This window comes from Diaphorina citri, unplaced genomic scaffold, assembly GCF_000475195.1.
Source record: "Diaphorina citri unplaced genomic scaffold, Diaci psyllid genome assembly version 1.1 scaffold156, whole genome shotgun sequence".
Lineage (NCBI taxonomy): Eukaryota > Metazoa > Arthropoda > Insecta > Hemiptera > Psyllidae > Diaphorina > Diaphorina citri.
In genome coordinates, this window is record NW_007377593.1 from 233,624 (window position 1) to 253,027 (window position 19,404).

The 19,404-nt window shown below is 41.6% G+C and overlaps 3 protein-coding genes and 2 long non-coding RNA genes across 7 annotated transcripts; 1 reads left to right on the top strand and 4 right to left on the bottom strand.

The window, feature by feature from the left end:
* Positions 1-812: 812 nt before the first annotated feature.
* On the bottom strand, positions 813-9,768 carry LOC113465761. Its single transcript, XM_026820548.1, has 6 exons — positions 9,375-9,768; positions 8,561-8,564; positions 7,477-7,624; positions 6,539-6,749; positions 1,221-1,385; positions 813-1,043 (listed from the first exon to the last, which is right to left on the bottom strand). Exons 3-6 carry the CDS (start codon positions 7,503-7,505, stop codon positions 813-815), a joined length of 636 nt encoding a protein of 211 aa, XP_026676349.1. The 5' UTR covers positions 7,506-7,624; positions 8,561-8,564; positions 9,375-9,768.
* Positions 7,883-8,581, bottom strand: LOC113465762 (serine-rich 25 kDa antigen protein-like). Its single transcript, XM_026820549.1, has 2 exons — positions 8,232-8,581; positions 7,883-7,886 (listed from the first exon to the last, which is right to left on the bottom strand). The coding sequence occupies exons 1-2, from the start codon at positions 8,579-8,581 to the stop codon at positions 7,883-7,885; spliced, it is 354 nt and encodes a 117-aa protein (XP_026676350.1).
* On the top strand, positions 9,093-18,065 carry LOC103505198 (ubiquitin-conjugating enzyme E2 G1). Of its 3 annotated transcripts, XR_003390373.1 has the most exons (6): positions 9,095-9,334; positions 10,389-10,459; positions 10,962-11,091; positions 11,353-11,531; positions 17,488-17,659; positions 17,985-18,065. XR_003390373.1 is itself a non-coding variant. In XM_026820566.1 (5 exons), the coding sequence occupies exons 1-5, from the start codon at positions 9,289-9,291 to the stop codon at positions 17,563-17,565; spliced, it is 504 nt and encodes a 167-aa protein (XP_026676367.1). In that variant the 5' UTR covers positions 9,095-9,288; the 3' UTR covers positions 17,566-17,660. The 3 variants fall into 3 exon arrangements, 1 of the variants encoding a protein (XP_026676367.1); XR_003390374.1 differs by lacking the exon at positions 10,962-11,091 and having other exon boundaries at positions 9,093-9,334; positions 10,389-10,589; XM_026820566.1 differs by lacking the exon at positions 17,985-18,065 and having other exon boundaries at positions 17,488-17,660.
* Positions 11,828-12,404, bottom strand: LOC113465767. Its single transcript, XR_003390376.1, has 2 exons — positions 12,360-12,404; positions 11,828-11,931 (listed from the first exon to the last, which is right to left on the bottom strand). It is a non-coding gene; the product is annotated as an uncharacterized LOC113465767 (long non-coding RNA).
* Positions 18,066-18,070: 5 nt separating the features above from the next.
* LOC113465766 lies at positions 18,071-19,310 on the bottom strand. The gene is made up of 2 exons (XR_003390375.1): positions 18,542-19,310; positions 18,071-18,459 (listed from the first exon to the last, which is right to left on the bottom strand). It is a non-coding gene; the product is annotated as an uncharacterized LOC113465766 (long non-coding RNA).
* Between the last annotated feature and the right edge of the window lie 94 nt (positions 19,311-19,404).

The window sequence follows — 19,404 nt, forward strand, 5'->3', positions numbered from 1 at the left end:
CTAGTTAGCTTAGTTGGTAGTGCGTCTGCCTTGTAAGCGCTAGGCCGCGAGTTCGATTCCCGCCCGGGGCGGATTTTTAATTTTAAACCATTGCTTAATCCAATTAGTTTAACTTAAACCCTGTTTAAACTCAGATTGCCGTTCCAATCATTATTGAATAATTAATTTCTTGTGATATTAGATGAAATTGTTATTGTACATGTTTGTAATATTTTGTAAATATAAAGATACGGTAAATAATATTTATTAATGAATGTAAATTACATGATATTTTTTTATTATTAATATTTTATTTCAATAGGTTTGATAGAGGGAGCTGTAACTGCTAAGGTCTTATCGTCCCTAAATCGAAGAGAGAAGGAAGACAGGATAGGAGAAAGCCAGCCATTCCGAGAACGAGCATTATCCGTTCGGGATAAAATCCGTCCCGAGGGAGAATCGGACCCGCGGCCTAGCGCTTACAAGTCAGACGCGCTACCAACTAAGCTAACTAGACTGGTTATACAAATTCAGTGAACAACTAGGGTTTAAATTGCCACATTGCCAGCCTAGTTAGCATATTTTATAGTGCGACTGCCTTGTAAGCGCTAGGTTGCGGGTTCGATTCTCGCCCGGGGCGGATTTTATCCTCAAGGGATAAGGTTCGCTATCGGAACGGCTGGCTTTCTACTCTTTTGTCTTCCTTCTCTCTTCGCTTTCGGGACGACAAGACCTTAGCAGTTACAGTTCCCTCTATCAAACCTTTAAAAAAAAATCACTGAATGACTACTGTATAGAATTGTAGATTGAGTAGATTCATAGATTGTTTACATTCAGTAGCGTATGGTTTCCATGGAAACATGTCCCCGCAGTGTATCATCAGACATTTCATACAACCTAGTGGCCACTTTCAGAACCTCTGTCAGATAGTCGTGCTGCAACTGAAGCTGGCTTACTTTCTCCTCGTTGGTAGGTTTCTTGGCGTCTTGTTTCACGCTGGGTTTTTGTCCGGAAGGTGCGTCCAGAATGAACAGCTTGTAGGCGTTGTCCAGATTCTTTTGAACCTGCGTTTTGGTGGGGAAGAAGGAGAAGGTCATGAAATTTGGGACTAATAATGTATACAAATCAAATTGAACTTAACAGACCTTCTAGATCTAGAGGCTGAAAAAATATTGGTGAAACCAACTTACCAACCATAAGTATTTTTCGTAGGTTTATCAGGGATGAGCTATGCCATTTACCTGATAAGGCGCGTATTTATCCACCAAGGCCCGCATGAACATTTCCCATTTGGTGAACTTGCTCGCGTCTCTTCTCAGGCTTTCGGTTCTTTCTTGCAGCGCCTTCACCTTAGCCTCATTTCGCGATATGATACGTTGAAATCGGGCCCGGATCTCTCTGTTTTGCTAGAAGAAATAAAGAATAAGTATTGTCTCGAATGCCCTTCCAACTCGAAGACGTATTACGAAAATTTTAAACCAAGAGGTTTTTTTCTCGGTGGCGTAGTGGTCAAGACGCTCGCCTGGTAATCAGGAGGGCGTGGGTTCGATCCCAGCCGAGGTATGGAATTTTATCCTCATTTATTTGAGAATTTGACCACATAATAATGGAGCTCTCGGGGTTAGGTGGTAGAGAACGCCTAAGGCGTTAACCTCGCCTAGTGGTTGCCTTCCACTCGAGAGTCTATTATTATTATTTTCTTCCTACTGATCATATTTACCTATGATAGACGCGCTACCTTCCAAAGTAACGTGCCTAACATTAAAATTAGCTCCCGGATATCGCGAGCTCCCGGTAGCACAAGTTGATTGCAACTCTTATAGGAACCAAAAATTTTAAGTCATAAATTTTTGGTTCTTAGACTAAAAGGTAGCTCGCCAAGCGCCAAGGATCTCGGTTTCCTAGTCATCTGAATACAGGACACATAAATGTTGGCGACTTCTGCCCCTACACTTTTTTTAAGTAGTCCCATCATCCACCCCTGGTGGGCGATTGAAACGGTGCACCTGCGGGCTTTCGCCTCAATCCCCCTACCGTCTAAATGTTTCCAATGAGTAGCCAATAGGCTACTACTATTATTGTGGTCAAATTCTCAAATTATATTGAGGATAAAATTCCATACCTCGGCTGGGATTGAACCCACGCCCGGCTTTTACCGTTCTCGAGATATTTTGTTTACAGACAGACACACGGACCAATGGCTGAAACTTTGTATTTAGGCTCTAGAACTCTATAACAACATGGCCAACCTTGTTAGATTGGAGGGTAAGCGCTAGGTTGCGGGTTTGATTCCCGCCCGGGGCAAACTTTATCCTAGACTACTCAAATGGACGATAAGGTTCAGTCTCGGGACGGCTGGCTTTATCTTATCCTGTCTTTCTTTCCGGGACGACAAGACCGTAACAGTTACAGGTTCCCTCTGTCAAACCTCTTTAAAAAAAAAAATAAAAATGGTCCAGTTGGCTCTTTTACTTTCCTTTTATTTAATTTTCATTTATAAAAAGATAATAATAATAGTGCTTAGACTAATAATGAGTTTTTGCAACCAAGTTAAAGAGTTCAGTTAACGGGACGCTAAATTTGGTTGCACCAACTCTATAATAACATGGCCAACCTTGTTAGATTGGAGGGTAAGCGCTAGGTTGCGGGTTTGATTCCCGCCCGGGGCAAACGCGTGTGGTCTTTGTCGTAGTATGCCTCTCATCAGATGTGTGGAAAGAGACACAATCTACATCCTTTTTAGGTGCTGAGTCAACACGAGAACACCAGAAATTAACTCGTTAATTTCAAATGGTTGATTTTTAAGAAAAAAAAGAGAGTCAATGTGCCTCAATTTTTTTCCTTCTCACCTCACTATATTCATAGCTAGCTGTCTCTTTCTCCCGGTGCAACAGAGCGCGCTGTTTCTCCAGCAGGTGTTTCTCCGCCGTCAGCTCCCGGTACTCGACTTTCAATCCAGAGGTCGTGTCCGTGAGCCCCTTCAACTCCTCGCTGTAATAATAATAATAGATTTATTAATTACTTTCTTTTTTACAAGAATCTTCTCGTGTGCCACTAAGTACATGTACCTATTGTAGGTAGTACTTTTCGGGAACATAAAAATTGCTATTGTAGGTATTTCTTCTTTTTTCTTTGTAAATGTAAATGCAGTTTCTTTGTGTTATTACGTCACAACTTTGGTGCTCACTGCAGCATTGTAGGATTTTCCCAATATCTCAATAATCGGAAGAACAGGGCGGAGACCGAATTCCAAAAATATCTAACAGAAGGCAAGCTTCAGCTGTAATGCACCTATTAAGTTCTCTGAAGTGATTTTTGTAATATGTATTTGGGAGAGGCTATTTATGCTCTTAAATTTCACTCGTGGAAAGTTCACCCAAAAATATGATAAAATTCAAAAGCTCATCTATTGTGCATTATAGGGCTTCCCATTTCTTCTTTGTGGTTTTCGTTGCCCATATTATCCTTTATCCATGTATCTAAATTTTAAATAATCCTCGACTGACTCAGACGACATGCAAAGCCAGTGTTGGCCTTTGATTTCAAACGAGCATTTGATCATATTAAATCCCAATCAGAACAAGATTGAAGCAAAATGCTGATGCTACAATAATCTCCACAGTGGATTACAACATGACGTTTGAGGTTTCGGACAACCTCTTTTATGCTGAGGGTCAGATTTGCTACCGTCAAGGACTGGGTACATCGGCGTTGCGTCGGGACGCTTAATTTTCCTATTCTGTCTTTACTCTTCTGTCCTAGATTGCTAGAACTACTTATCTATTCACATTATGGCCTTGATCATGATATGTAAATGCAGTTTCTTTGTGTTATTATGTCACAACTTTGGTGCTCACTGCAGCATTGTAGGATTTTCTACGAAATAAAAACGGCGGTGAAACAATCATCTAAAAGAAGACAAAAAAATTAAGACGGAAGCAAGAAGAATTTTAATGAAAAAGGTAACATACAGAAGAAAATCGTTCCTGAAAAAGTACCAATGGGTAGGAACAAAAGAAATAGGTATAGAAACAGAAAAATCTGGTGTGAACATCACACGACTTTCCTCATCCTATTGAATGATGCTTATTTTGGGTGTTCTTGTTCTTATAGCCAAACTCACTCATTTTCCTCACGAGGCTGAGTGGGCCCCGCAACAGCCAGTCACGGAATCAATCATTTGCATGATACAAATTTATTGACCCCGCCGGGAATCGAACCCGGGTCTCCCGCGTGCAAGGCGAGCGCAGTGACCACTACGCCATGGACGAAAATAAATAAACAAACCATGGTAGTAACAACAACAAACAATTAATTGATCAAAGCGTAAGCTGACTCTTTTTTCTGCCTACTGTAGGTATTTCTTCTTATGATTTAATTTTCATTGTTATTCATGAGATACTTTTTGACTTCTTTTTTTCATTTTCTTTTCGTTTTCTATTTCTCTTAGACTTGTTGGAATTTCATTAAGCAATTTCGGCACCTGTGGCGGGAAATTTTCCGCCTCAGGTCGTGCTGCGTAGCGTCAATGCTGTGAACGTCCGAGTAGAGTTGTGCGAGGAGGTTGTACTTGGCGTAGAGTTTGGACACGTAGGTGGAAAGCAGGGAGGTGATGTCGGTGATCTCGCCTGAGCTCTGGCGGAGACAGGCGGCGACGTACTCCTGAAACACACAGAGAGAGAGAGAGGGATTTTTATTATTATTAGGTATTATTATTATTATTTTAAGAGATCCGAAATTGAAGAAAGGCAAAAAAAAATCAGTTTTATTTTATATTTTATGGATGTTTTTTAGAGGGAACTGTCACTGCCAAGGTATTATCGTCCCGAAAGCGAAGAGAAGACCGGATAGGAGAAAGCCAGCCGTTCTCAGAACGAACATTATCCGTTCAGGATAAAATCCGCCCGGGGTGGGAATCGAACCCGCGACCTAGCGCTTAGAACGCAGAGGCGTTACCCTTCAAACCAGGTAATTGCATTAGGGACGGGTTTCACCAACCTTCTTTTTTTTTCGCCCCCAAAAGCCCGTTAGCTTAACAGCCCTGTTAAGCCTATTATTTTTAAAAGATGAGTGTTCCACCGCCGTTTTTATTTCGTAGCAATGGAACAACTGCTACATTAGACGCTTGTGGCCTGTGTCGTAGCATGCCCATCCCGTAGTATGCCTCTCATCAGATGGGCGAGAAGAGACACAATACTTCCCATTTAGGTGCTGGCTCAACACGAGAACACCAGAAAGTAACCCGTTGAAATAAACTATCCCGTCCTCCTTCTCTTAGCGTCCCGAAATCCAAGAGAAATCCAGGACGTTCCCTCTATCGAATTCAGAGTATTTGAAAGGGACCTCGTTATGGCGTTGCATATGGAACAGGTTGGCACGCTTCCCAAATAATTTCCACTGGATTTCCATCTGCATACTCGTAATACTCGTTCATATTAGATTAGGACAAGCCATTAGTTGAAGTTAATGTGTCTATTTTGAACTAGAACTTAGTGGAGGTAATAGAGATAACTGGACGCCTTCTGTCACTTTAACTACAGGGTGAAGCTACTGCAACCTTCATGAAAATTCAGTGTTTCATAGCATTGAAACAGCCGTCCCAAATAGACTTGCTGATGCCTGTGTTGTAGCATTAGTATGTCCCTCATCTGATAGGTGAGAAAAGAAGAGACTTACCTACTAATCGATTGTCGACTAAATGAGTAGTGAATGAGACTGAACGACTTAATGAGAATCGAGCCTATAAGCACCACCGAGGTAGGTAGCGCCTTGACCACTACACCACCGAGGTAGGTAGCGCCTTGACCACTACACCACCGAGGTAGGTAGCGCCTTGACCACTACACCACCGAGGTAGGTAGCGCCTTGACCACTACACCACCGAGGTAGGTAGCGCCTTGACCACTACACCACCGAGGTAGGTAGCGCCTTGACCACTACACCACCGAGGTAGGTATTCCATACCTCGGCTGGGATTGAACCCACGCCCTCCTGTTTACCAGGCGAGCGCCTTGACCACTACACCACCGAGGTAGGTAGCGCCTTGACCACTACACCACCGAGGTAGGTAGCGCCTTGACCACTACACCACCGAGGTAGGTAGCGCCTTGACCACTACACCACCGAGGTAGGTAGCGCCTTGACCACTACACCACCGAGGTAGGTAGCGCCTTGACCACTACACCACCGAGGTAGGTAGCGCCTTGACCACTACACCACCGAGGTAGGTAGCGCCTTGACCACTACACCACCGAGGTAGGTAGCGCCTTGACCACTACACCACCGAGGTAGGTAGCGCCTTGACCACTACACCACCGAGGTAGGTAGCGCCTTGACCACTACACCACCGAGGTAGGTATTCCATACCTCGGCTGGGATTGAACCCACGCCCTCCTGTTTACCAGGCGAGCGCCTTGACCACTACACCACCGAGGTAGGTATTCCATACCTCGGCTGGGATTGAACCCACGCCCTCCTGTTTACCAGGCGAGCGCCTTGACCACTACACCACCGAGGTAGGCGTAAGCAACACTAAAGTGGGAATCGAACTCGCGACTACCTGAATAAAAGGCTCCGTGTCGACAATGAGCTGCGAGAATTCGGCCTGTTTCGTTTCTAGCTGTCGGGTATGTTCGGTGAGCTGACTTCTGTCTCGTACGTCATCGGTTCGGGTTCGGGTCAACTCGTGGGTGACCTTGATAAGTTCGGATTTAGCCACGTACAGGTTGAATTCGGGGGACTGCTGTGGGGAATCCCAACTGGGGAAATCTCTGTGCGGGGAGAAGGGAAAAAATTTCAGCCAATTAGGTAATTAATTACTTTCCTTGTTATAGGATAAGGAAAGCGCGTCTGCCTCGTAAGCGGCAGCTCTTTTGCGGGTTCGATTCCCACCCAGGACGAACTTTATCCTAAATGGATAATGTCCGTTTTCGGAACGGTTGGCTTTCTCCTCTCCTGTCGAAAGTATACATAGTTCCCTCCATCAAAAGCTCTTGAAAAAAAAACTCTGGCCTATAAGGATAAGGAAAGCGCGTCTGCCTCGTAAGCGGCAGCTCTTTTGCGGGTTCGATTTCCCACCCAGGACGAACTTTATCCTAAATGGATAATGTTCGTTTTCGGAACGGTTGGCTTTCTCCTCTCCTGTCGAAAGTATACATAGTTCCCTCCATCAAAAGCTCTTGAAAAAAAAAACTCTGGCCCTAAATGTGGCCATTGAATTCAGGCCTGGTTTTAGCCTGCTTTGTAAGCAGTAGGTCATCACGAATTCGATTTCCGGCCGGGGCGAGCTGTATGCCAAACAGATAAAGGCCCGTTCTCACATCGGATGAACTCACGACACCATCCGACAATTGTCGTGAGTTCCATCCGATTTTTACCCCCCGAAAGTCCTGTAGGCAGTGTAATTTAAATGAGTATTCACACTTACGCACGACACGATTTTTTTTCCGAACGACAACAGTGGAAACGGGCCTACAAGGTATTTTTACTGGGACTTACATGATCTTGGTCTTATTAAGTTTGGCCATGAAATAATCCCGGAAGGACCGGGCATACGCAGTTTTGCCTGAAGCAGGTGGCACCACATCCACCTGTGCATTCTCCACAATCGTCCGGAATGCCTCCTCCCTCTCATCATCATCATCACCTAAATATTACATATTTGGATATCAATAATTTGTATAATTTGTGGGTACTCGTTTTTCGATTGCAAATATTTCAACGGGTCACTTCTGGTGTTCTCGTGTTGTCTCAGCACCTAAATGGAGTAAATGTGAAGTATTGTGTCTCTTTTCGCCCATCTGATGAGAGGCATACTCCGGGATGGGAAAGATACGACACAGACCACATGCGTCTAATGTAGCAGTTGTTTCATTGCTACGAAATAAAAACGGCGGTGAAACAATCATCTAAAAGAAGACAAAAAAATTAAGACGGAAGCAAGAAGAATTTTAATGAAAAAGGTAACATACAGAAGAAAATCGTTCCTGAAAAAGTACCAATGGGTAGGAACAAAAGAAATAGGTATAGAAACAGAAAAATCTGGTGTGAACATCACACGACTTTCCTCATCCTATTGAATGATGCTTATTTTGGGTGTTCTTGTTCTTATAGCCAAACTTTTACAATATCTCTAACCGTTTAGTCGGTATAGCTGAAAACCGCCAAAAAACGGTCAAAATACTGCCAACCGCAGCACCTATCTCAACCAAACGTTTTGAGTTGCATCCTTGTCACATTTGTGAACTACATACTGGAGTTTGTCGAAGACAGTGGTCTGAGACTCCTGAGGTTTGTTGTCTGAGGTAATCTGGAGTTTGTCGAAGACAGTGGTCTGAGACTCCTGAGGTTTGTTGTCTGAGGTAATCTGGAGTTTGTCGGAGGCGATGGTCTGGGGTTTGTCGGAGATAGTAGTCTCCGGTTTGTCGGAGGGATTGGTCTCCGGTTTGTCGAGGGCAGCCATATGAGGTTTTTCCGAGACATTATTCTGGGGTTTATCGAAGACAGTATCTAGGGGTTTGTGTGCGGTGTCCTGGGGTTTGTCAGAGGCAGTGTCCTCAGGTTTGATTTCGGCATCTGGGACATCACTGGGTTGGTCAGACATACCTAGCTAATGTACGTTTTATTCTACGAATTTTACGAGCACTCTTTGTAGGTATTTTTCCGAAAAATCTATATTTTTTTGTAGAGAAAAAGTACTGAATTGATTATTTATCAATTTACAAAAGATAGAAAACCTTTCTTTGGCAAAGGCCGTAGTCAGATGAGAAAAATACGCGATGAAGTTAACTTCATTGCTAAGATCTATTTTGTTCGTATATCATTCGTAACCAGGTAACAAGGTAGGTGTCTTAGTAACGGATTTTATTTAATCCATACTCGATATAATTTTGTAGGTATCGCGGATTATACAGAAAAAGTAGGTACCTAAGAGTTCCTTACCTACTGCTCTTTGCTAATTTTGCCTCACTTTCCATAGTGTCACAAACTATCCACAAATCTCCAACCTCCTTGAAACCACCAAACCGTACTTGTGCTGGGATCTAGCGGTCATTTGACAAACCCACCTCCTCGTCAGCTGTTTTGTTCTCTGCGCATGCGCACTAACCATCCAAAATCCGGCCAGCCATCTGCCATCTTTCTTGAGGGGGTTTTCTTGTGGTGTTCCAAGAAGTTGATCTTTTTTTTACAATTTACAACAAAATTTTTTTCACTCTCCAATTTCTCTCACGCCTCACAGCCTCAAGTATTTCACGCATTCAAAATCCGAGTTCCTTGTTTTCTTGTCCTGTACACAATTTTTATATTTAAATGTCCGAAACTCAGTCTGCGCTTTTGCTCCGGAAACAACTGTCAGGTAAGGACCACAGCTAGATGTTTCTTTGTGTTGAAATTACTCACCATGTTTCGTGTTCCACATAACATTTCCTGGATCTCACCGGAGTGGATCGATCTCTGACCTTAATTCCTGGGAATGCTCCCGTTTTATCCCTACAGGAGATAAATTTCAAGTCATTCGTCCCTTGTAGACATTACTCTGTCTAATAATAAAACTAAGGGTCTGTGCTCTCAGGATTCAGGATGTTTATTTTTAGCATGAGATCAGTAGACTCGTATAGATCTTGTAGGTACGAAAAATGAATCATATTGTATCATGTGTCTCTCTTTTTATGAAAAATGGCATGAAATAACACAAAAATTTACATCATGCCTGCATGACATACAAGCAGGAAAGCTTGTGATGCTCGGTAATATGCAGTGACCTTAGTCAGTGGGCAAAGTCCAATATTTCACATTGATTTTGAACAAGTTACCAAGTTGCATGTGCGAGTGGGTTTAGTGTCCTAGCTCATGATTTTTACACTAACAGGTCCTACGTATTTCATAGATTTTGTTGATAGTAAAAAAAAAAAAAAAAAAAAAAAAAAAAAAAAAAAGAGGGGAAAACAACAAAAAAATAAGAAAGAGGGGGAGAACATAAAAAAAAAAAAAAAAAAAAAAATGAAAGCGGCTAGTCAACCATGCAAATGATTCAGACGGTGGACAAGCTTTGAGATTAAGGTTAGGAAAAGATGACCAGCCCTGGAAGCCAATAAGAGATGAGATTGATTTCTCAACATCTGTTTGTTTGGCATGGATAACAAGCTACTTCCTAAGCATTTCTAGACGGAAAAAAATTCTTCCTTCATTTGTTTTCTAAACTCATGAATTAAGCAGCATGCAAACATGTAATTTTATCCCCCAGGGGGAAAAAAAAACACTAGAATTGATTTTTACTTCCCATCTTCTTCCTTACTGTTTGTCTCTGTTTTACTGTCATTAGACACAGAACTTGTATCACTGCCATCACACAGAACTTGTGACAGAAATTTATTTATTTGTACCTCACTCTTCATTCTTGACATTTTCAGAGTTGAACAAAAACCCTGTTGAAGGTTTCTCGGCAGGTCTCGTAGATGATAGTGATATTTACAAATGGGAGGTGCTCATCATAGGTCCACCCGACACAATGTACGAGGGTGGATTCTTCAAAGCTCATCTACATTTCCCGAAAGAATATCCCCTCCGGCCACCAAAGATGAAGTTTGTGACGGAAATCTGGCATCCTAACAGTAAGTGAATCATTGCTTTCCAAGCTCTTTCAGATAGACCATCAGATTGTAAACTCCATCCTTAAAAGTCAAATCTTGTTGTTCACTTTAACTAATTTATCTCTTTCTCCTTCCTCTCCTTACTTCTTCCATTTAATTTCTCTCAAGATTGCCTAGATTAGTCCTCTAGGGGTTCCATGGAAGGTTTTTTTAGTCCTCCATCTCACAGAACCACTAGCCCGATATTTACAAATGGGAGGTGCTCATCATAGGTCCACCCGACACGATGTACGAGGGTGGATTCTTCAAAGCTCATCTACATTTCCCGAAAGAATATCCCCTCCGGCCACCAAAGATGAAGTTTGTGACGGAAATGATATTTACAAATGGGAGGTGCTCATCATAGGTCCACCCGACACAATGTACGAGGGTGGATTCTTCAAAGCTCATCTACATTTCCCGAAAGAATATCCCCTCCGGCCACCAAAGATGAAGTTTGTGACGGAAATCTGGCATCCTAACAGTAAGTGAATCATTGCTTTCCAAGCTTTTTCAGATAGAACATCAGATTGTAAACTCCATCCTTAAAAGTCAAATTGTCTTCTTGTTGTTCACTTTAACTAATTTATCTCTTTCTCCTTCCTCTCCTTACTTCTTCCTTTTAATTTCTCTCAAGATTGCCTAGATTAGTCCTCTAGGGGTTCCATGGAAGGTTTTTTTAGTCCTCCATCTCACAGAACCACTAGCCAATAGATTTATTTTGACACAATTCATTTCATTTCAGTTGAAAAGAATGGTGATGTGTGTATATCAATTCTGCATGAGCCCGGTGATGATAAGTATGGATATGAAAGAGCATACGAGCGGTGGTTGCCAGTTCACACGGTCGAGACAATACTCATTTCTGTCATATCAATGCTAGCCGATCCAAATGATGAAAGTCCTGCCAATGTTGATGCTGCTGTAAGTCAATATTCTTCTGAAAATTATCATTGGGTGAGAAGAAAAAAAATATTTATAAAGTCCATGCTGTCCTATGGGTAGGTTAACATCAGCATACTCACCAATTACATGTAACATTTTTGTAACCACTTTTTGTGCTCGAATTCTGGGGTAGATACATTCAGCCTTGTGAGGACAATTAAGCAAGTAAGGACCTATTCCACCATAGTCATCGGTTTTCCGTTCCACCGATTGAGAACTTACCGTTGCGGAAGCCAGCGCAAAACGTTTCGTCGCTCGTGAACTGAGAGAAGAACTGCGGGTTGGACCAGAGACATTGCTGATGAGAGACGATGGGCATGATGGCCATCTTCAGTTCTTCGGACACCCTGTCGTTTTCGTCATAACCCCAACCTATCACCTGCGAGATCGAGAAGAGACCAATACTAAAGGATTAACACGGGTTATTACATTCATACGTGCTCCTTAGCTTCAAGGTGTTTGTGATACTGCTCGTCAGACAATTATCATCACTTCAAACATCTAATTTGAAACGCGTCCGAGTACTCAAAAGCGTTTGGGTTTAGGTTTTTAAGATGTGTCCACCCACACATAGTCGACCGGCCATCGATTAACGTGGGTCGTTGTCGACTGACACGTCCACACTGCCTCGACAACATAGATTATCCTCGTCGCGACGGCTGGTCGACTATGTCTGGACACACCATTAGACTTCAAGGGGTGGTTCAACCCTCCTTCAGACACAAGAACGTCCTACCGTCTGGGCCGCGTTAAGGTGTTCCTAGACTTTGTAGCCGATCAAGACAGGTTGACGGCCGTTGTACTCACCGTTCCATCTCGGCCTTCCACGGCCGACAGTTGCAACGGGGGTCGTTGTTGACTGACACGTCCACACTGCCTCGACAACATATATTATCCTCGTCGTGAGGGCTGGTCGACTATGTCTGGACACACCATTAGACTTCAAGGGGTGGTTCAAGCCTCCTTCAGACACAAGAACGTCCTACCGTCTGGGCCGCCTTAAGGTGGTCCTAGACTTTGTAGCCGATCAAGACAGGTTGACGGCCGTTGTACTCACCGTTCCATCTCGGCCTTCCACGGCCGACAGTTGCAACGGGGCCGTACTGTCATCCCACAGACATACAGGCCGGACATACATGGAGTAGTCTACGTCTGAGCTGAGCTGTAGGAGAGCTATGTCTCCCAGATAGTTGCTACTGTTGAAGGTTGGATAGATGTGTACTCTTTTGACCTGTGGGAGAAGTTTGAGGATGTTAGGGCAGCCACTCACTATGAGTGACTATGAAGTAGGCCTCACAGGTACGGCTGAAAAGATTCGTCTGTCAGGTCTACTAATACCTGATGGTCACACACACTAACAGACAGGTACAGGTCTACTAGCTGTACCGGTCGCCAGGCCTACCTGTTATTGAGTGGCTGGCTTAAGGTGGCCCAAATATAGTTGACCGACTTAACAGGCCGTTGATCAACGGCCCGGCGACTATGTGTGCACCTTTAGAAGTTTACCTCCAGCGGAGAAATTATGTTGAATGTACTAGTTTCCAATGGGATCAACTTCTTGGAACACCACAAGAAAACCCCCTCAAGAAAGATGGCAGATGGCTGGCCGGATTTTGGATGGTTAGTGCGCATGCGCAGAGAACAAAACAGCTGACGAGGAGGTGGGTTTGTCAAATGACCGCTAGATCCCAGCACAAGTGCGGTTTGGTGGTTTCAAGGAGGTTGGAGATTTGTGGATAGTTTGTGACACTATGGAAAGTGAGGCAAAATTAGCAAAAAGCAGTAGGTAAGGAACTCTTAGGTACCTACTTTTTCTGTATAATCTGCGATACCTACAAAATTATATCGAGTATGGATTAAATAAAATCCGTTACCAAGACACCTACCTTGTTACCTGGTTACGAATGATATACGAACAAAATATATCTTAGCAATGAAGTTAACTTCATCGCGTATTTTTCTCATCTGACTACGGCCTTTGCCGAAGAAAGGTTTTCTATCTTTTGTAAATTGATAAATAATCAATCCAGTACTTTTTCTCTACAAAAAATATAGATTTTTCGGAAAAATACCTACAAAGAGTGCTCGTAAAATTCGTAGAATAAAAGGTACATTAGCTAGGTATGTCTGACCAACCCAGTGATGTCCCAGATGCCGAAATCAAACCTGAGGACACTGCCTCTGACAAACCCCAGGACACCCCAGACAAACCCCTAGATACTGTCTTCGATAAACCCCAGGACAGTCTTTCTGACAAACCCCACACCACAGCCTCCCCCGACAAACCCCAGAATAATGTCTCGGAAAAACCTCATATGGCTGCCCTCGACAAACCGGAGACCAATCCGTCCGACAAACCGGAGACCAATCCGTCCGACAAACCGGAGACCAAACCCTCTGACAAACCGGAGACTACTATCTCCGACAAACCCCAGACCATCGCCTCCGACAAACTCCAGATTACCTCAGACAACAAACCTCAGGAGTCTCAGACCACTGTTTTCGACAAACTCCAGATTACCTCAGACAACAAACCTCAGGAGTCTCAGACCACTGTCTTCGACAAACTCCAGATTACCTCAGACAACAAACCTCAGGAGTCTCAGACCACTGTCTTCGACAAACTCCTCAAAAATCTCCAACAACCGGAAGGAGAATCACCTGCCCAAGATAAACAAGGAGGTAATGGTTTATTGAATGTAGGTAACCTAAAAACGTCATTTTTACTTTCCTTATCCTATAGGAAGGAAAGTAATGTAATCGGGTCAAATTTTCGATGGTCAGTTTTTAGTGCCAAAACACGTGGTAAGGAGCAGACCCAGGTTCGAATTCCGGCAGTAAAAAGTTATTCTTGTATGAGTGGACCTGTTTGAACCCTATTCATAGAACCCACCCATTTGAACTTTTTTACTTTCTTGTTATAATAAAGAGGGGCTAGTATAGGTATGAATCAGGCTATTTTGTACAAAGATTTACCTGCATATCTCACAAAAGATGGTTCAAATGACATGCTGTAATAATAGATCTTCAAGAGGTTGAATGTGTGGACATGGAGTTTTAGTTGTATTTAGTTATATGTAGGCAAGTTTTTATTTACACGAGGAGAATCACCTGCCCAAGATAAACAAGGAGGTAATAATAATGATAATATAGTTTATTTAATGTAACCTAAACACGTCTTTTTTCTGTTTCTATACCTATTTCTTTTGTTCCTACTTTTTCAGGAACGATCTTCTGTATGTTACCTATTTCATTAAAATTCTTCTTGCTTCCGTCTTTTTTTTTCTTCTTTTAGATGAGTGTTTCACCGCCGTTTTTATTTCGTATCAATGAAACAACTGCTACATTAGACGCATGTGGTCTGTGTCGTATCTTTCCCATCCCGGAGTATGCCTCTCATCAGATGGGCGAAAAGGGCATTTGGGGGGCGATAAAAAAGGTTGGTGAAACCCGTCCCTAATGTAAATACCTGGTTTGAAGGGTAACGCCTTTGCGTTCTAAGCGCTAGGTCGTGGTTTCGATTCCCACCCCGGGCGGATTTTATCCTGAACGGATAATGTTCGTTCTGAGAACGGCTGGCTTTCTCCTATCCGGTCTTCTCTTCTCAACACGAGAACACCAGAAAGTAACCCGTTGAAATATTTGCAATCTAAAAACGAGTACAAATTACAAATTATTCATATCCAAATAATATTTAGGTGGTGATGATGATGAGAGGGAGGAGGCATTCCGGACGATTGTGGAGAATGCACAGGTGGATGTGGTGCCACCTGCTTCAGGCAAAACTGCGCGTATAGATCTTGTACGAAAAATGAATCATATTGTATCATGTGTCTCTCATTTTATGAAAAATGGCATGAAATAACACAAAAATTTCCATCATGCCTGCATGACATACAAGCAGGAAAGCTTGTGATGCGCGGTAATGTGCAGTGACCTTAGTCAGTGGGCAAAGTCCAATATTTCACATTGATTTTGAACAAGTTACCAAGTTGCATGTGTGAGTGGGTTTAGTGTCCTAGCTCATGATTTTTACACTAACAGGTCCTACGTATTTCATAGATTTTGTTGATGGTAAAAAAAAAAAAAAAAAAAAGTGGCTAGTCAACCACGCAAATGATTCAGACGGTGGACAAGCTTTGAGATTAAGGTTAGGAAAAGTTGACCAGCCCTGGAGGCCAATAAGAAATGAGATTGATTTCTTAACATCTGTTTGTTTGGCATGGATAACAAGTCACTTCCTAAGCATTTCTAGACGGGAAAAAAAATCCTTCCTTCATTTGTTTTCTAAACTTATGAAGTAAGCAGCATGCAAACATGTAATTTTATCCCCCAGGGAAAAAAAAAAAAAAAAAACTAGAAGTGTAATATAAATAAAACCATCTTTTTCATATTTATGTCTAAATAAAAACTCTGGATCTTCAATTTCTGTGGAGAAATCTTGGTCTTTGCATTTATTTTCACTTCACGTCCATACAAAATAATCATAAGAAAGGCAATATATGAATATACCAAGTAGGTGAAATAAATACTTTTTTAGGGATCTCTATAAGTCTAAATTTCCGCCTGGTAAATTTCTCAGTTGATACACGCCAGACTAGTTCGCTTTTAGGGTAGCGCCCCTGCCTTTTAAGCGCTAGGTCGCAGGTTCGATTCCAACCCGGAGCGGACTTTAACCTAAACAAATAAGGTTCCTTCCTGGAACGACTGGCTGTTTTCTATTCTGTCTTTCTCTTCGATTTCGGGACGATAAGATCTCCATCGACAGTTCCTTCTATCTTACAAGCCGGTCATTAGTCACAAAAGTTCTAACCAGTATCGTATTCGATTGTGTGGCTGAACCAATACTTTTTTTTTGGCTGAACCAATCAGATTCCGTTTTGGACGTAAACACTTGCTCCACAAAGCGAAATCTCACAATCTCATTGGTTCAGCCATGTTTTGTTTCACATAATCGGATACGGTACAGGTCGCAGTGACACAAGGCGTTTCTTATAGCCGATGGCCCTACTTATGGCAACACTGTCTATCTCGAGCTATGGCAACACTGTCGGGCCGATTCTATCTGGCATGGAGGTCCTTGCTATCTGGAGCCACTGGCCAGTATGGGTCGAATCCAGCCGAGATACTTAGCCACATCGGTAAACACGACGTAATGTTTGGTGTCGCAGACCCGTAGACCGTCCCGAGCTACAGTGATGGATACAATGCCTCGTAGATACCACGCGGAGTCTATCTTGAACACCATACCTCCGCCACTGTCCCCGTTACATACACTATTTATAAAGTCCATGCTGTCCTATGAAGGGTAGCTTAACATCAATCAGCATACTCATCAATTACATGTAACATTTTTGTAACCACTTTTTGTGCTCGAATTCTGGGGTAGATACATTCAGCCTTGTGAGGACAATTAAGCAAGTACCTGCTTGTGAGAATATTTAGCAACTTGTAATGGCACACTAAATTAAAAGGATGAGAGATACAATGATGAAAGGTTTGTATTATTGTGAGACCGAAAAAATTGTAGAGAGTCTTGTTTCAACTGTTGGCCTAATGGGACTTTTTACTCTTAGCTTATGAAATAAATGACGTACTTTGTACTTTTAATGAAATTTGTTACAAAGAATTATTCTTTTCTTACATTTTTTTTTTTTTTTTTTTTTTTTTTTTTTTTTTTTTTTTTTTTTGTATTTAGCAACTTGTAATGGCACACTAAATTAAAAGGATGAGAGATACAATGATGAAAGGCTTGTATTATTGTGAGATCAAAAAAATTGTAGAGAGTCTTGTTTCAACTGTTGGCCTAATGGGACTTTTTACTCTTAGCTGATGGAATAAATGACGTACTTTGTACTTTTAATGAAATTTGTTATAAAGAATTAATCTTTTCTTACATTTTTTTTTTAATTTTGTGTTCTTTCAACGTTTACAGAAAGAATGGAGAGAAGATTTCCCAAATTTCAAGAGGAAAGTAGCTCGCTGTGTACGAAGAAGTCAGGAGGAGGTTTAGATTAAATTGCGGGAGTGCGGGTGGCCAAATAATGAGAGAGGAGGATGTCTAATTATAATTTGTACAGAAAAGTCAATCTTGTGAACAAAACACTGTAAGTATACAATGATTGTCTTGTTTGTTTGGTTGTTTGATTTTTATTTATTTTTTTTTTTTTTCAAATGTCTCATCGTCCAAGTCAAAAAAGGAGTTAGTTGAAAGAATGATATGGAAATTTCATTATTTAGTACTGGGCTGTTTTTAATAAATTCTTTGTGTTCACCTAAATCATAGAACAGTTTGTCTCATTTTTATGAGAGTGGCTGGCTGTAGGGTGTCTTTTTTAAATTGAGTGAGTGAGTTCTACAGTTTAATGAATCTAAAGATTCTAAAGGAACCTTCACTGATTTCTGCCTACTGTCTGTTTTCTCTGTTCCCAGGCAAAAAAATTCCATTTGTGTAAATAAAAACTTGCCTACATATAACTAAATACAACTAAAACTCCATGTCCACACATTCAACCTCTTGAAGATCTATTATTACAGTATGTCATTTGGACCATCTTTTGTGAGATATGCAGGTAAATCTTTGCACAGAAAATAGCCTGATTGATACCTATACTAGCCCCTCTTTATTATAACAAGAAAGTAAAAAAGTTCAAATGGGTGGGTTCTATGAATAGGGTTCAAACAGATATGGAAGGTCCACTCATACAAGAATAACTTTTTACTGCCGGAATTTGAACCTGGGTCTGCTCCTTACTAAACCCGTGAACTCATCTGACTAGACTCTTTCTCTCTCTAAGGCACAATACACACTAGTGAAACGCGTTTCATAAAAAAAGTGTTTCCTATGTCAATGCACAGTGGGTTTCATGAAACTTGGTTTCAACTGTGTGCACTGCTCTGTGTTAACCTTATGTACGGTGTTTCCTATGTCAATGCACAGTGGGTTTCATGAAACTTGGTTTCAACTGTGTGCACTGCTCTGTGTTAACCTTATGTACGGGTTTTGTGAAACGCGTTTTACTAGTGTGAATTGTGCCTAAATGTAGGTACCTCTTCTAATTAAAGAAAAAGTACTATGTACTTAGAAAAACCAATACTTTCCTATTCTAAAGTACTACCCTACTGCTATGTACAGAAGAACCTCGATTATTTCAACTCCAAAATCCATTGTTTTTTTCCTATCTTTCAAAGGATGTCCTAACTTATCAGAGGAAAAGATCATAGAAAGTGATCATTTCAACTCCCCCCAGTCCCAATTAGTTGAAATAATCGAGGTTCTACTGTATATACTATTGGGGCAAGGAAAGTAAAAACTCACTGAAGGTACTTTATAGGGTGTTTTAAAAGTCTTGTGACAATCTTCCAAGGGCATATTCCTTTTGCTGATTTAAGTATGTTTTATTCTATGGAAGTTTGTTCCTAGACTTTTGCAGCACCGTACAATACACACTTTTTTTCTGTATTTATCATTTATGTTAAACTCTTAGCAAACAAATGCCTCATACAGGCGGAAAGAACGGCTCCTTTTTTTACGTTTTTATTGTAAGGCTGGTCTCACACTGTACGCGTAGACGCGCGACAATCAGTAGCGCGTGATCGGCTGCAAAACAAAACCTATGACAATGATATAGGCCCGGTTCGAGTAAAATAGTAAATTTGATTGAAAATTTTTTTACAATCTAAAAATCCATTTTTGTCAAATCGGTTCGAGGTCCAAATTTTTCACACAAAAAAAAAAAAAAAAAAAAAAAAAAAAAAAAAAAAAAAAAATTTTCAACCCCATAAAACAGGCAGCCAAGGGAAATTTTTAGTAAAAAAAAAAAAACATTCTCGAACCTGATTACAGCAGGCA